Source organism: Lycium barbarum, chromosome 7 (genome assembly GCF_019175385.1).
Source record: "Lycium barbarum isolate Lr01 chromosome 7, ASM1917538v2, whole genome shotgun sequence".
Classification (NCBI taxonomy): Eukaryota; Viridiplantae; Streptophyta; class Magnoliopsida; order Solanales; family Solanaceae; genus Lycium; species Lycium barbarum.
In genome coordinates this window covers 111,282,782-111,299,776 of record NC_083343.1, presented here as the reverse complement: position 1 = coordinate 111,299,776, position 16,995 = coordinate 111,282,782, and the positions used below count along the sequence as shown (strand labels likewise).

The window sequence follows — 16,995 nt, the reverse complement described above, 5'->3', positions numbered from 1 at the left end:
GCCTTAACGTACCTTTAACGTTTACTATTCTTATCGCATGCTCGTTCTTCCTTTATTGCACGTGCATATACCTTCAAGAGAATTCATGTTGTCGTTAGCTAAGCAATTATCATTTATATACGTTTAGCAAAATCCACCAATTTTCTCCAATTTCTCCACATTTAGTGGTTTTTGCTTATCATCATAATTTTGCTTACTTCACACCTATTCCATGGTCTATACGTCATTTATAACGTATTTATAATCATAGCATATCAACATCCATGATTCCATTCATCTATCATCCCATAGTGACACTATTCACTCAATAATGGTGCACTTCCTATGTCTTACTACAATTCAAGTGTCTTAGTCTCCTAATACTTTAAACAACATGCCAAAGTCATGAAACTTACCTTAGATGATGGTTGAATAAGTCTTGATTAGTAATACCTCCTTTGCACCAAAACCCTACTTCACCCTTCTTGGGTTTTCTTGAGGTAGATGACCTTTACTTGCACTCCATACACTAGGTCTTATGGATTTAATGTGGTTGATCTTGATGTTCCTTTGATTCTCTTTAATGAAGTGTTGTGGAGAATATTCTAGAGTGTTCCTGAAGTGTATGGATGAAGAATGAAATAAAATGAGGTTTTGGTCCCTTTTAATAACTCAAAGTTTGATCTTTAATGAATTTCAGTCGGGGTGAACAGTGGTCGTAAACCACAGTTTACGAGCCGTAAACTGGTTTACGAGCCGTCCTCCCTGGTCGTATTTAAGCATGTCCAAAACAGAAAGGTTTGGCTGAGGAATATTGCAGTTTACGATCGAGGTTTACGGTCCGTAAACCAGTTTACGATCGAGGTTTACGGTCCGTAAACCAGTTTACGGACCGTATACCAAGTCGTATTTAACCATTACAACATTAGACAGAAAGTTGCAACTTGGAAGGCTAGAGGACGATGGTGGTTTACGGTCCGTAAATTACTTTATGGGCCGTAAATCACTATACGACCACTGAGCTGCATGAAATTCTACAACTTTCTCATTTCCAAAAATTCATAAATCATCACCCCTTACTTAGTAAAACACCACACAATCATACCCTTCGTTGGTCTATTCCTTGTACATGTACGGGGACTTTTCTGAGGTGTAACATTCTTCCCCCCTTTTGGAACATTCGTCCTCGAATGTTCAACACTCGGGAATTCTAGAAAAATTTTGCCAGAGTTCCCCCTGTAACATGGCACTACTAACCTGTCACAACAACCCACAATGACATTGCCTCACAAGGCTATAACAGAATACCAACATATCCATGGTCACACACGTCCCAAAAGTAAAAAGTAAGCTTACATACCTTGAAGGCCTCATAACACAATACCTTAAGCATACATATCATCATGAACTTTACCTGGAGATTCGACTAGATGCGGATACTTGGCTTCTACATTCCCTTTGGCTTCCCTAGTATTTCTTCCCGATTATTGTTTCACCTGTACTTATACCATGTCCCAAGCAATTATTCTATTTGTCTCTCACAACAAGTCCAACTCGACATTTCAGTTCCATTTACCATATACCCTCCTTCAACTTACCCCGGGCATCATGACTCCCTCATCCTTATTTCATCTCTTATTCCTCTCCTAAGTGCTCACTTGGTCTCATTGGCGACGCGTAAATATCTACAAATTACATACTCTTTTTGCGCGATTCGCATTCATACACATCTATCCGTATACCTGTATCCATGTCCGTCTTCGTATTCATAGTCATATTCATCTAAGTATCAATATCTTTCTCAATGACCTTTTCGCTAACGCCCTTACCTCGAGAACGGGGTAACCTTACAATAAGACCCATGTTAATCTCATAAATTATTCTGTGTCTCAGGCCTGCATGCTTTCTTCTTGTGACTACCATCACCCACTATATTCACAACATTCTCCGGGGTCATATTTTCATTTGGGCTAGAAGAGTATTCAATCCCGGAAGTCATTAAATCAATATGAGGACAGAGGAACGAGAGTTTCCATTCTGCTGGAAGAGTAATAGTAACTAATCAGTACTCCCTAAACTGATTCCAACTCTTCTTCAGCCATGTCACACAATCCGAGTTTTGTAATTTTTCTCCCCATCTTGCACCACTTCGAACCTTAAGGAACACAACATCTAAATGATTGGCCTCATACTTCACTAAAATTCATCTGGGATTCGTAATTTAGAGGGATGAGGAGATAGTATAATCTTAAGGAACTGTGGGTTCACCCCTACCTGTCGTCGGTGTTTTACCATCTTTGCCGATTCACGGCTCTGCTCCCTCTCCTTCTTGCTTTTGGATGTCACCTCATCCTACCGTCTGTAGTCAACACACTCCCATAAGGCTCATCATCTTAATCTTCACGCTGGTATCCTCTCTATTCGCTTCCCCCCTTTTTAAGGGTTTTACTCGTACCAGTAAATTTTGATTTCACGTACTCCTAACTACACTGCGTCTTCTCACACCGTTCCCAGCAATCTATGGCTGTAATGGTCCATGTCTAACGTCTTAGCACACCCACTTTACAGTCCTCGTAACCAAACATTGCACCCGACATAGCAATCTGAGTAAAAATGTTCTTACTTAGCTCATCCAGTAATTATGGGTCTATATCTGAATCTACTCCAATTAACAACTTCCTGCCCCATAGGGATGCTTCCATGAGTGGTAGGTCTAACCATCCGCGCCACCCATCTAATGTCACTTGCCCTCTTCTTCGGCGCTCGAGATTTGCTTGTAACTCCATCTTCGTTTCTCCAGGGCTTAAGCCTCTTACGCCACTAATACACCCCATACCTTCTATTCCTTTACTCCTAATTACCCTTGACACTTGTTTCATAATCACCTTGTACCACTATCGTTATTAATTGTAACTCTACTCCATCGCATCATCGTCGTAGAATAAATTCATAGCTCATGGCTATCTTTTCCTCTTCAGCCCTTTATTTCACGTACTTCACTTGTGCTAACTTGATATAGGACATTCGTAGGGAATACTTTCTCCTTTAATTACCACACAACTATTCCCTAGGCACGCGTACTTCATATATTTCCTTTTGCTATACTCTCGCTCTTATTCCTTCCTGCTCGACTTATCTTAGTTCCTCCCGTTTATAATCGACTCTTGACTCTTCATATGAGGGACTATATTCTTAACTTAGTACCGCCTTGTCCTTCAGGGTATACTACCTTTGTCAATCCATCCCTTGCTGCCGGAACTAATTTTTTTGTTCGTTCTGATCGTCCCCTCTCACTCCTATCACGTTGACCCTTCTCCTACTAATTATCCTACTTTCGTCATTTATTATTACTATAGTCTCGGTCTTTTACACCTTCTAAAAGTATCATTCATACTCTTAATTATGCCATCCACGGCTACTGCTACTCCGCTATATCACTTTTCTCTAATTCTTTTCAGGTTAACTTCCCCCTTTTTGCTGGCTATTGCCTCGGTCATTGAAGAATTCCCTGCACTGAGCGTTCCCCAACAAGGTCCTTCAAGCTTTTCTTATCTACTGCTCACTGGTTCACTCGTTGATTCATCCTCGTATTCGTATAGGGCTTGGCACACCCTTAGGCATTTCCTCACTATACTTTACGTTACAATCCTTGTTACATGCTCATTAGATCTAGATCATAATCTACCCTATGAAGTGACACTTCCTAATCCCGTTCGCAAGTCTGCTTATAACATGGAATAGCCTCATGAAGCAGGCGCACTCAGCCTGTTATTCTCCTTAATCAGTCACATTACACTTACCGTATGGATTACTGCCCACGTACTCACATTAATCATAAAAGGGTGCTAACAATACACCTGGAGCAACATCAGGGGAAGACTCAGAATCCCGTCGTTCGGCTAACGCCTGTGTATGATGCTGGGATCTGCTTGGACTAGACGTTCTTCGGTCTCTACCACTGCTTATTAGCCCCTGTGGCCCTGACCTTGGAGGGCGTGCTGATGATGAAGAGCCCGTTACCATTCCCGTAGTCCGAACCTCTCTTTTACCACGTAGCGATGGACAATTTCGTTTTAGATGACCTGGCCGACCACAGGCATAACATACGTCCAAGCCCTGTCAACATGGTCCCCGATGCAACTTGCGACACTGAGTACATCGTGGTACTGGTGACCTCGCCTGATCGGAATCACTTTGAACCCGAGAACTGGCAACTCTGAGACTCTGGGATGAACTTGAATAAGTAGGTCCATCAAATCTGGGTTTGGGAAACTGCGGAGGAGCATCTCTAATCTCATGGTCAGACCCAAAAGAATTAACTCCCTTTCTCCAACCCCTGTCATCGTGACCCGCATTATGGCGCTGAGTTTGAGCGGCTACCAATTGAGTCAGTAAAAGAATGGCCTGTCTCATCTCTTGGCCCGCGGTATCTTGCCAAGGAACGGGGGGTACTGGAGCTAAGAACGAGGCTCCCCTTTGGTCCTCAAATGTGGACGGAGTATGGGAACATCGAGGTGGGGCCTTATTCTGGGATCCACCTTCCTCTATATCTATAGACGGCTCTCGATCAAGCCTTTCTTCAACCACCATCTTGCCCTTCTGGGCCGCCGTAGCTTTTCTTTTCATCAGCTTAGCTGAAATTATAACGCACCGTTAGAGGAGGAATAATCTTATAACACAGCTCTATCGCACGATCTATTAAGAAGAAGGATGGTCAACTTTCCTAAATTCCCGGTAGCCTCCTGTTTATAGATGTGGTGCACAACACACCGATAAACAAGACTCTACTAGACACGACTCGTAGACACTCCCTAGGACGAACTGCTCTGATACCACTTCTGTCACGACCCGACTAGGGGCCGCGACGGGTACCCGAGGCTAACCACCGAGCACCGCTCGTGCTATCATTTTCTTAATCTATTCCACAGTCACTTATCGATTTTCTGTTAACTTTAAGGGGAAGATCTGCTTTCCATTACAAAATATAATACTCTGATATACAATCATATTTCAATATACTTATACACATGCATACTACCCACGTCGTGGAACCACACAACCCACATCGGGCACCTACGAGCCTCTATTGAGTGACATACACAATATATACACAAAAGAATCAACCAATTAGCACCTCCGGAAGATGGGGTGCTCCTCAACTCAACTGGTAACTCCTATTAGTCTGGACCGCTTTCCTGTCTACCTGTGGGCATGAACACATCATCCAAAGAAAAGGATGTCAGTACGAGCATTGTACTGAGTATATAAGGCATACATCTAAGAAATAAGGTAAGAATAAGAAAGTAAAGTAAAACAAGAAGATAACCGATAACTGCTTGCCTCTTAAGGCGGATCCATGCATGCCTAATAGTGCTTTGCTGCGGAACGTGCAGTCCGATCCATATATCAATACAATGTTAGTGCCGAGGAGCGTACGGCCCGATCCATAAATATAATATGTTAGTGCCGAGAAACGTACGGCCCGATCCATAACCCATATATCCCGCGTCCGAAATGAAATCATGATATGCCAGCTGTCCAGGTGGCTATGCGTCTATAGCGCCTCACCTTCCCCATGTCCCCTGAATACATACATATATATATATATATATATATATATATATATATATATATATATATATATAGTGTACATAGCATGCATGAGAGCCCAAGGAAAGGTTGTAGCTCTATCGGAGTGACGTAAGGTCGGTAACCTCCGATTATATTATGGAATAATCATCATCGCTTTGTCTCACCTTGAAGGAACAAGGGTCATAAGGTGAGAATACCAACAATGAAGGAATTAAGAAATTTCGAATAAGCTTAATCACCTCATAATAATAATAAGCTCATGTACATGGAAATCTCTACGAATAAAATCATCTCATAAAAGCATTGATCTCATAACTTAAGACTTTTAGTCATAAAATTGTCATCATCATAACCATCATAAAAACACGCTCATCGCTGTTATCATAAGAGCTCACAAAATCATAAATCTCTAGTTTGGAAAATACGACATTTTGAGAAAACAACTATGAGTTATTAGGAAAGGAATTATGCCTTGGAGTCGTAAATATTTAACTTTGGAAAACGAGGAAGATATGGAAACATTTATGAAGCCATAGCATCGAAATCATGCCTTCAGAAACTCAATAACATTATAAGGATCATGAAATTCGTGAGCTTCGAACATATATGGATTCAATCATATTATGAGTACGACACAAAGATTTATAACGGAAGGATTATGCCTTTAGAAAGAAGGGGACTAGCCTTAACATACCTTTAACGTTTACTATTCTTATCGCTTACTCGTTCTTCCTTTATTGCACGTGCATATACCTTCAAGAGAATTCATGTTGTCGTTAGCTAAGCAATTATCATTTATATACGTTTAGCAAAATCCAACAATTTTCTCCAATTTCTCCACATTTAGTGGTTTTTTCTTATCATCATAATTTTGCTAACTTCACACCTATTCCATGGTCTATACGTCATTTATAACGTATTTATAATCATAGAATATCAACATCCATGATTCCATTCATCTATCATCCCATAGTGACACTATTCACTCAATAATGGTGCACTTCCTATGTCTTACTACAATTCAAGTGTCTTAGTCTCCTAATACTTTAAACAACATGCCAAAGTCATGAAACTTACCTTAGATGATGGTTGAATAAGTCTTGAGTAGTAATACCTCCTTTGCACAAAAACCCTACTTCACCCTTCTTGGGGTTTCTTGAGGTAGATGACCTTTATTGCACTCCATACACTAGGTCTTATGGATATTTAATGTGGTTGATCTTGATGTTCCTTTGATTCTCTTTAATGAAGTGTTGTGGAGAATATTCTAGAGTGTTCCTGAAGTGTATGGATGAAGAATGAAATAAAATGAGGCTTTGGTCCCTTTTAATAACTCAAAGTTTGATATTTAATGAATTTCAGTCGGGGTGAACAGTGGTCGTAAACCACAGTTTACGAGCCGTCTTCCCTGGTCGTATTTAAGCATGTCCAAAACAGAAAGGCTTGGCTGAGGAATATTGCAGTTTACGATCGAGGTTTACGGTCCGTAAACCAGTTTACGGGCCGTATACCAAGTCGTATTTAACCATTACAACATTAGACAGAAAGTTGCAACTTGGAAGGCTAGAGGACGATGGTGGTTTACGGTCCGTAAATTACTTTACGGGCCGTAAATCACTATACGACCACTGAGCTGCATGAAATTCTACAACTTTCTCATTTCCAAAAATTCATAAATCATCACTCCTTACTTAGTAAAACACCACACAATTATACCCTTCGTTGGTCTATTCCTTGTACATGTACGGGGACTTTTCCGAGGTGTAACACAGCCTCTCTACCCTATAAAGGTAGAGGTAAGGTTTGCGTACATCTTACCCTCCCCAATCCCCAGTCCCTAGTCCCCAAACCCCACTATGTAGGAATACATGGGCAATTCGCAGGAATGCCCTTATTTTGGGATGGTCTTTACTTTTTTCCCTTCGACTAATACCATGAGGTTTGCGGTTTGAACCCGAGCTCAATCCCAAAAAAAAAAAATCGCAAGACAGAGTTTTATAGCAAAGTTAGGCCTACAGGCAGAATTTTACCTTCAGGCAGAATTTCGCAAGCAAAGGCAGGATTCTGCCTGAAGGTAAAATTTTGCCTTTAAGACAGATTTTCGCAGGCAAAACTCTGCCTTGCGAATCCAAGGTCTACCTGGCGAATTTTTTTTAATTTTTGACTGAGCGGGAATTCTAACCCGGAACCTAGAAGTTTTAGGCGTAGGGCAAAAATTAAAGACCAACAATTGAGGGGAAAATTAAAGACCCGCGCATTTGAAGGGCACTCCGCACAAAAATTTGGGACGACACTAGGTATGTTGTTATTGTTGTTGTATCATGCTCCGAATATTCAAATGGAAAGTCTTCTAGAGTAAGCTTATGATGTGCTCTAGGCCATCCTTTGCTGTCAGAAGTAGAGTTGTCAAAATGGGCCAGCCCAACCCAACCCAGCCCAAGCCTCGCGGGCCAAGGAATTTGATGGGCTGGGGCGGGCCGGCCCTTCATTTGAATGGGCCTTAAAATGGCTAGCCCAACCCAGCCCTACAAGGGTCGTGGGATGGGAGGGCCAACCCTTTTTGTTTTTCAATATTTTTTTATAAGAATAATTTTTTCAATTAAGTATACCAATTTGTTAACATATTTAATATATGATTATATGGAAGTACATAATTCTACGACAACTTATAACATATTCAACACCTATACATTGTCAAGCACATTTGAATCCGTTTGTGATAAAATTATCTTAATTAACATCTTCATCTTCATCTACAGCCATATGCAAAATTAATTAGTTAAACATTATCAAATAACTACGTTTCAGAAACTAATCAGTATTGTTTAAATTCGCTTAATAATATTACCACCGTGAATTTGGTAAAGCTCAGCAGCTAATTCGAGTAACAAATTTTGACAATTTCATTATGGATGCAATTTTTATACGTGGTGATTAGATATTTTAGTATTAGGGTACACTTTAGGAATTTAGTGTTAGGGATTTAACGCTAACTGAGAAAAGTATTGTAAGATACTAAGACTAATTCGATAATCACTATTCCTACTTTTTACTTCTTTTTTCGATTTTTTTTTAAATTTCAAGTTAAAATTAAATTTCCAATCACGAATACAACTTATGTACTTAGTGATTTAGATTTAAAGCCAATGAGTAAGATACTAAAACTTAGTATCCTACACAATCTTCTTTTAAATTTTTAATTTAAATAGACTTTTGGCCCACGGGCCGGCCTCGGCCCAGCCTCGATCAAGCCTCAAGGGTCAATAGGCTGACTTAGGCTAGGCTTATAAGCTTCAGTTTAAATGGGCTTAAATAATCTTAGCCCAACCCTCCCCTAATAGCGGGCAGGGCTAGGCTGGCCTCAAGGGCCAAGCCCATTTTGACGACTCTAGTCAGAAGCATCAATATCTACCAGGCTAAGGGAATATGTACTGTAATCAATCTCTTTAACCAAGAGAGAATCATTGGACATGTAAATAACTGGAGCAATCTGAGAGCAATTGATACCGAATCCTGGATCAATCTGCAAATGAAGAATCCGTTAAATATGGATGGAAATGTTAACACAGGGATGTTTTTGGTCAACTTTGGGAAACTTAAAGGATGTTTTGGGTTGTGTAGAATATTTTAAGGATGTAGCGGAAGTTGGGGTGAAACAAGAGGGATGATTTTGGTTAAAAGCTCCAGTAATTTGGAAAGGTGGAATTGTAGCTGTCAAGTCTCCAAAAAGGATATGAAATTTTAAGTCCACTACTGCAGACAGATGAAGGGCAATATGCAAAGGACGTATTATCAGCTAAAATGGAGATGATGAAGAAGTAGAGAGACGAAGAAGAAGGAGAATAATTGACTTGGACACATTGTTAAATGATGATTGAATAATTGAAAAAACTAATTGTGGTTTACATGTGGTAGTACCATTGTTAGACAACCAAAATATTATACATTTCTTATATTTGACTTGGTCAAGGAGGAATTAGTACGAAAATTGGAATTTGGTAGCTAAATTTCTCTTCCATACCTGATAGTCAAGACAGTCACAGATAGGAACCAGACTATTTGATCTGATTGTGATTTTTGTAATTTATGCATTGGAATATAGAGAGGTAAATGTAGAAGAACTTGATAGGCACTTAGTTTTAGTAGGTGTGTGGAAAACATTTATATTGTTGAAATTGGAAAAAACGAAAACAAAGAGTATTAAGGGATAAATTGAAACAGATTATTTTGCAGTTAATTGTGTTCGGACATGAATTTCACTTAAAAAAAAGAGTCAGCAAAAGTTAAACCACTGTGAGTTCATGTCATTATTTCACATAAAATATTTCTCAAATTAGTTTCAATATTTCACTGTACTATTTCAAATACTGAGCTTTAATATTTACAGATTCTGAAATTCGGTATATGAAATACAAAATAACTTTTAATGCCCAAATTGCCCGTAAACTTTAATCAAGTTAGACAAGAAAAAAGATAGTCAACATCGTGTAGGGAAGACTGAAGAGTCGAAACATCAGGAGCAAAGAAAAACGGAAGAGAGAAATTGCAGGGCGACTTCCTTAGACAACACTACAATTCTACAAAACATAGTGCTACCAGAAGAAAACCAAAGAAAATAGTGCCAAGCAACCTAATTGGTTTTCGAATTATGTCAAAACAAGTCTGTCTTTCTGAAATGTGAAACTATACTAATATATACAATATAAGTAATTTTTATATCACGAGATCATCTTTACCTAATAGAGCAAGTAACATATATCCTTAAAATTCTTCCCTTTGTTACATACTTGACACAAATAAAACTAACAACTTATTACTCTCTTTTGCTTGTACTAGTACCTTTTCCTCGATATGATGTGTAAAAGTGTAAAGAGGTTGGAGGCAAAAATAGTTTGGAGAATTATTAAAATTCCATGTTTTCATTTGTTACATATTTTGATTTTTGTAGTTGAAGGACAAAATAGCTAACTCTATGAGACGAATTAATTAACTACTCTTATTTACCACGAATCTTTATAAGACGATGTGGAAAGAGTTGGTCAAAAGAAGAACAAATAACCACCAATTATAAAAGTAAAGAAACTTTTAAATCTTGTGGTCTTAAGCTAAAGATATGTAGAATGTACCAAAATGTCATCTAATTTTGTGGTCTTAAACATGCTATGTGGAAAGTTGGAATTAAAATATTGTCAAAAAACGAAAGACGCATTTTTTTAAAGTGGAAAAAAAAATTAAATGGACTAGAAAGGAAAGTAAGACAAATAAATTAAAACGGAGGGAAGGTGAATACAATCCTTGCTTACCCTGAATATTCAAGAGCAGGAAATGAACATTTCAGAAATAATGTCTCTTATTTCCAAGTGTCCCCCCTTAGCAAACTTCTTCCTCAGGGTTCTTTCTCCAGAAACTTGTATAATTCTTCTTCAAACCGTGTACTTAATAGAAGAAAAAATGGTGAAAACAAGAGTAAGCTTTATGAGGTTATTTCTTGTGTTACCAATGGCTGTAGCCTTTCTACCATCCCAAACTGAGGCACTAATGACATACACATGCTCTTTTTGGGACATAATAGAGGGCCCTTTCAGGATTCTTGAACAAACCCCACTTACCATCCCAAAAGGAGTCGAATCAATCGCCTTAGCTCGCTCAGACTGAAAGGAAACAGCAACAGATCACGTAATTACACTTGACATATCAGGGATGAAGACTCCATTTCTTACCACTAGTGTTGCTTTATTTGCTTTGTGTGTCTGTCTTTTGCTGACGTTATTTTCTTTTCATTACCGCCTGGATTACTTCCTTTGAGTTGAGGGTTTATCGAAAACAGTCTCTCTACCCCATTCCCACAAAGATAGGGTAAGGTCCGTATGCATCCTACCCTTCTCAGACTCCACTTGTGGGACTACACTGGGCATGTTGTTGCTGTTGTATACCAGGGATGAAGAAGGAGGACATCAAGATTGAGGTGGAAGAAAACAGGGTGTTAAGAGTCAGTGGGGAAAGGAAAATGGATCAAGAAATTGAAGGGGAGAAGTGGCACAGAACTGAGAGAACTTCAGGAAAATTCTGGAGACAGTTTAGACTTCCTGGAAATGCTGATTTGGAACGCATTAAGGCTCATGTGGAAAATGGTGTCTTGAATATTATTGTGCCAAATTTGGCTGAAGAGAAGAAGAAGCAGATTAAGGTGATTAGTATTGCCAAGGAAAGCAACTCTGCTGGTGGTCACGATATTAAGCTACCAAAGCTGAGTTTTAAACTAACAAGTGTGAAGTTTGGTTTATTGATGTGTCTTGGCTTTGTGTGTCTGTAATATAGTTCTTGAAAATGTAATTAGACTTATGATTTTGATATTGATCCTTCTCTAAAGACCATTGCTTGCTGGTCTCCATGTTCATTCAGAACCCGGTGTATGTTAGGGACTTGTTTGTACAATTTTAAGTGAAGCTTGTATGTAAAAAGACAGTTAATGTGATGAAATTATACTTCATTGCCTTTCAAAAGTTTGTGTATCCTATAGTCTTGGATTCTTTCTTGCTGGTTTTCAAACAAGCACTACTGCAGTAACCAAACAACTAACTGACTTTAGTACTCACTTAGCCTACTGAGTATCGTTCTTACTTTGAGTGTTAGACTGATAAGCTTATAACAGAGTTATCAGCTCTGTTGGGAATTCAGAGACTTTCAAACATATATCCATAACAATCAATTGATAAAAATACCAGAGAAGGGTGAATAGGTGTTTCAGGACTTTTGAGCTAACTTACCTGTTAGTCAGCTCAAACAATTTTCAATCAACTTGGACTAGTTTCCAGAACTTCAAATTGCAAGCCTGCAATTAAAACTGCTTCAAATCATTTCATATTCAAGGTTAAAGTAAATAGTTTCTGTAATAGAATTTAAGACTTTTTTTTTTATTTCCAACAAGCAAGAAAGGTATAAATACAATACTTAGGTGCTAACTTACGAAAGAAAATAAATACGTGTTCCTATAAATCTACTACCTAATTATGGCTATGTACATTACTAAGAATGACGTCTACATACATTACTAAGAATGAAGTCTATATACATTCTGTAACACTCCCCCTTAAGTTGGAGTACATATATTAATCATGCCCAACTTGTTACAAAGGTAATTAACTCGATTCCTATTCAACTGATATAGCAGATGAGGGTGAATGAATGTTTTAGGATTTTTCAGCTAACTTACAAGCTGTTAGTCAGCTCATACAATTTTCAATCAACTTGAAATAGTTTCCAGTTACTCAACCATCAAACTGCAACCATACATGAAAAACTGTTTCGAATCAATTAAGAATCAAGGTTAAAATAAATGGTCTCTAGTATTTATATGATAAACGACATAAGTTGGATTTAGCATACTAAATAAATCAAGATATATATACAAGTAATGTAAAGCTCAGGGAGATATGTAAAAAAAGAGAAAAGACACAAGGATGATGTAGTCTTCTGCAAGCCCTCCATCTATTAAATTGCAGTAGCTGAGATCCAGAAGTTCCAATGAGAGTTACCCTTTAGCAAACTTCGGAAACACAAAACACACTGCAGCTTGGCCTTCTTCCAATACTGGTCTTGGAAACCTCAAGAATTTAAGTTTGTTAAACCTTACAGTGGAATACGAGGTCGTGAAATTAGAGTACATCTAACATCAAGATTCCTTTAAGTTCTTTAAACCCCCAATACTTTCCGGCAAGGTTTCGGGTTTGAAGGAGCCGACACATCTAGGTTTTTCAAACTTGTCAACTTACAAAGGAAGAGTTACAATGTCTGCCAACCAGCTGATTTTACTATAGCAGTTTCCTTATCCCGAAGGATTGTAGGTTAATCTCTAACAAGCAATGCATGCTTCCAAGGATATGTGGAAAAATTTCTAAACTAGAAAACTCGTCCAAATCCAGATATTTAGGACATACCGCGCGAAAACTACTTGGAAGCCTCTTAAGGCTTTAACATTCCTTCAAATTTAAGAAAATGAGCTTTTTGCAATATCCCAAGGATAGTGTTCTCTTCAAGATTTATACATCCCTTCAGATGCAAAGTCTCCAAATTTGGCGTTCCTTTGAAATTTGGTGTTTGTATCAATCTTTTGGAGAAGCCGAGATCAAGCGTCTTCAGATTTGTCAAATACTGTTCACAACATATATAGAAAACTGAGATACACAAACACACATGTATAACTACAGAGCTAAAAAATCATCAAAATACTGTTCTCCACGTGGTTTCAAGAATAAACTATAGTGAAAGCTGATATACCTAATTGGCTGAAGGTAAGTTTAACTGAGCAGTTCATACTAGCGATTCATTTATGGAGGGGTCGAGAACAAAGTTTACTTATTTGGTCTTGTGCCTGAAGATTATTGTACAGCTCCCTGAGAAGTCAATAAGATTATAATGACGAGGAACCATGGCATATAATGGAGCTCAGTCAGATACACCGATGTGTTTTTTTTATATTTATGAGGTAACAGATTTTTTACTTAATGTCCATTATAATCTACTGAATGTTTTGATACTCTCTGTATATGTTTGTATCTATTCTGTATCCAGTCCACAACTTATCTCCATTATATACCCCAAAAAGACCAAAAAAAAAAAAAAACTGATTAGATCAAATGAGATTTTTATTTTTCAGATCTTATATTGAAAAAGAGGCTTACCTCGTGGAAAAACTGTTTTCTATCTACTGTAGCATTGGAAGGTGGGCATATATCATACACAGTTTTCCCTTCACATTTTATTTATAACAGTTTTCCCTTCATTTTTCTGCAAAGAGCTTTTCAGCACGTCTTAATTCTATTACCATTACCAAACCAGTTAATATCCCCTGCTAAGTAATCAAAGTGGTTTCTGCAATCTATGTCATCAAGCACAATTAGAACCTTCTTGGAATGAAATCTACTCGCTATCATGTGCTTCCCCTAATACTTATCATAGATGTAATCAACTTTTTTTTTTCTTAATAGTTTAGAAAGAAGCATATTTTGCAAAGGATGCATTTCGCGCTTTGTTTCATTTTCTTTAATATCCATAAGGAAACAAGAAGATTCAAACTGGCAAAAGAGTTCATCAAATATGGATCTTGTAATTGTCATCTTCCCGGTTCCTCCATTCCCCATATCCCAACAATTAGAACGTTATTCATTTCCATCTCTAGCATGTATTTACTTGATAAAAGGTATTGTATAAAGTGGAATACATTAGATCAACAATCTGCAAAATGCATTCTAATTCAATCCTACAACGGTTAGAGGAGCATTGATAAATAAGAATGTCATGAATTAAAATTAGTTCATACAGTTAGCACGGATAACATGAAATGGACTAAGCACATAATAGCAACAACATACCCAGAGTAATCCCACAATGTGGGGGTCTGGGGAGGGTAGAGTGTACCCAGACCTTACCCCCTACCTCGTAGAGATGGAGAGTTTGTTTCCGAAAGACCCTCGACTCGAGTAAAGCAGTTGAAAAGAAAACAAAAAAGAGAATAAGGAAATGAAAGCACTAACACCACAATAACATGCGAAATGGAAAGCAGTACATAGCATTTAATAAGGAAACAATAACAACAACGAAATAATGCGATAAACGAAGTACAAAAATCACAGGAAGTAGGAAGTAAGAAGAACACGAAACTACGAGAATAGTGCTAATACTGCTAGTAAGAAAGTGGTACAAAAATGGTCACCTAGCCTATCTAGCAGGAAAGCGAGAGATGTAAGCTAAACATAATCAATTGATTTCTACCTTTCATTTTTTAACTTTTTTTTTCCTCATGTACAATAAGTTGAACTTATACTTATTCATTTCTGGTACTGATTTCTTTTGTTTCAGTTGAGAATATGTTTAGACCTATCAAAGTCCAGCGAAAAACTCCCCTAATAGCTTTGTCACAAGCAAGTCGGCTATATGAATTGATTCTCTAATAAAATTCAAGTAAATTACTTCCTCGGTCCATCAAATTTGACCAGTATTTTAATTTTTAAATATATAAATTTTAATTTTAAAATATTGAATTAATCTTAGCTTCAAAATTTAATCAAATTGACTCTGAAAAGCGAAAAAAGTATTGGTACATAAATTGGGACAGACGAAGTATAATATTTGTGTTTCTTTTTGTCAAAGCAGCCAAATAGAATGGATCAGATTTGGACCGGGGGGTAACAAACCGATAAAAGTAGTATGTGATTTAACTCACCCGTGTCTTGTGGGATCTAGATTTTGAAGTTTATAGGAGAAGATACTCGAAAAACATTTACAACAACAACGTCAGTGCTCTGTACAAGTGCCGTGTAAATGTTTTGGGAGTATCCTCACCTATCAAACTCCAATAACCACTTTCTCAAGCACTGATGAATTTTTCAGAGATTTCAGATTAGGGTTGTACTGCGGCTGCTAAGACTTTTTATAGCTTTATCTCTATGGGCATCTTTTGTGTGACAAGTTACACATTTGGTAGGTCCCGCAAAAAATAATTATATTCGCTAGTTAAAATAAAATATAATTTTTGTATGATTCTATTTCATGTCTTACTATAGTCAATATACTTTGGTTTGCCTCAAAAAAAAAAAAAAAAAACTATATTTAGTAAATTTTGATAAATTTGAGACTACAAGATTTAAAGGATTACGCACATCTTTAATTTAAGATCATAAGATTTAAAAGTCTCCATTTATTTCTTAAATTTTGTGCTTAGTCAAACTAAAACACTTAAATTGGGATGGAGAGAGTACAAAAAATATACACTATTATGTATCATAATTGTACAATTTATGTATATTATACATCATTAAACAAAAAATATCCATTTGTTGGCTATAATTTTGATGGGCGGATATTTATGTCAATTTTTTTCATCTTTTATACAGTTGGGAGAAGGGTATATTTTGCTATTTTATCTAGGGTTAGTAACTTCGGAATTGTTATCCTAAGTATATAAAATATCATAATAGTCTCATGATGGATAATCATGAAATCAAAAATTGTAACAAACATGAAATAGAATAATATCACAATTTATTTTAATTATGCCTTAAGGCAAAGTTTGCCGCATAAGGCAGACTTTTTGCAAAGTCTCGCTGTGTGAATTTTTATTTTATTTTTATGAATAAATCGGGATTCGAATCCAGAACCTATGCGTATTTTAAGCGAAGGATAAAAATTAAAGACCAGCAATTTGAGGGACAAAAATTAAAGAACATCAACGAAGGACAGTCGTGCAAATTGCCCAGCTAGATATAGAAGGAAATCAGATCCTTGGGCCATAACCAGCTTCCCATAGGGTGATTTTTTTTTGCGCGGAGTGCCCTTCTTTTGGGTTGGTCTTTATATTTTGCCCCTCATTTATGTCTTCTTTAATTTTTACCCTTGCCACCTGTTTAATGAAATTTTTTTGACGAA

The 16,995-nt window shown here is 37.4% G+C and overlaps 1 protein-coding gene and 1 long non-coding RNA gene across 2 annotated transcripts; one reads left to right on the top strand and one right to left on the bottom strand.

Annotated features, from left to right (window-relative positions):
- Positions 1-4,271: 4,271 nt before the first annotated feature.
- LOC132603807 (uncharacterized) lies at positions 4,272-15,980 on the bottom strand. Its single transcript, XR_009568537.1, has 4 exons — positions 15,794-15,980; positions 13,509-13,722; positions 12,339-12,403; positions 4,272-5,182 (listed from the first exon to the last, which is right to left on the bottom strand). It is a non-coding gene; the product is annotated as an uncharacterized LOC132603807 (long non-coding RNA).
- LOC132603805 (22.0 kDa class IV heat shock protein-like) lies at positions 10,019-12,331 on the top strand. Its single transcript, XM_060317055.1, has one exon. It carries the CDS (start codon positions 11,510-11,512, stop codon positions 11,882-11,884), a length of 375 nt encoding a protein of 124 aa, XP_060173038.1. The 5' UTR covers positions 10,019-11,509; the 3' UTR covers positions 11,885-12,331.
- Positions 15,981-16,995: the final 1,015 nt, after the last annotated feature.

Coding starts and splice junctions, on each gene's coding strand:
- LOC132603805 (XM_060317055.1), top strand. CDS start 11,510: ATGAAGAAGGAGGACATCAAGATTGAGGTGGAAGAAAACAGGGTGTTA.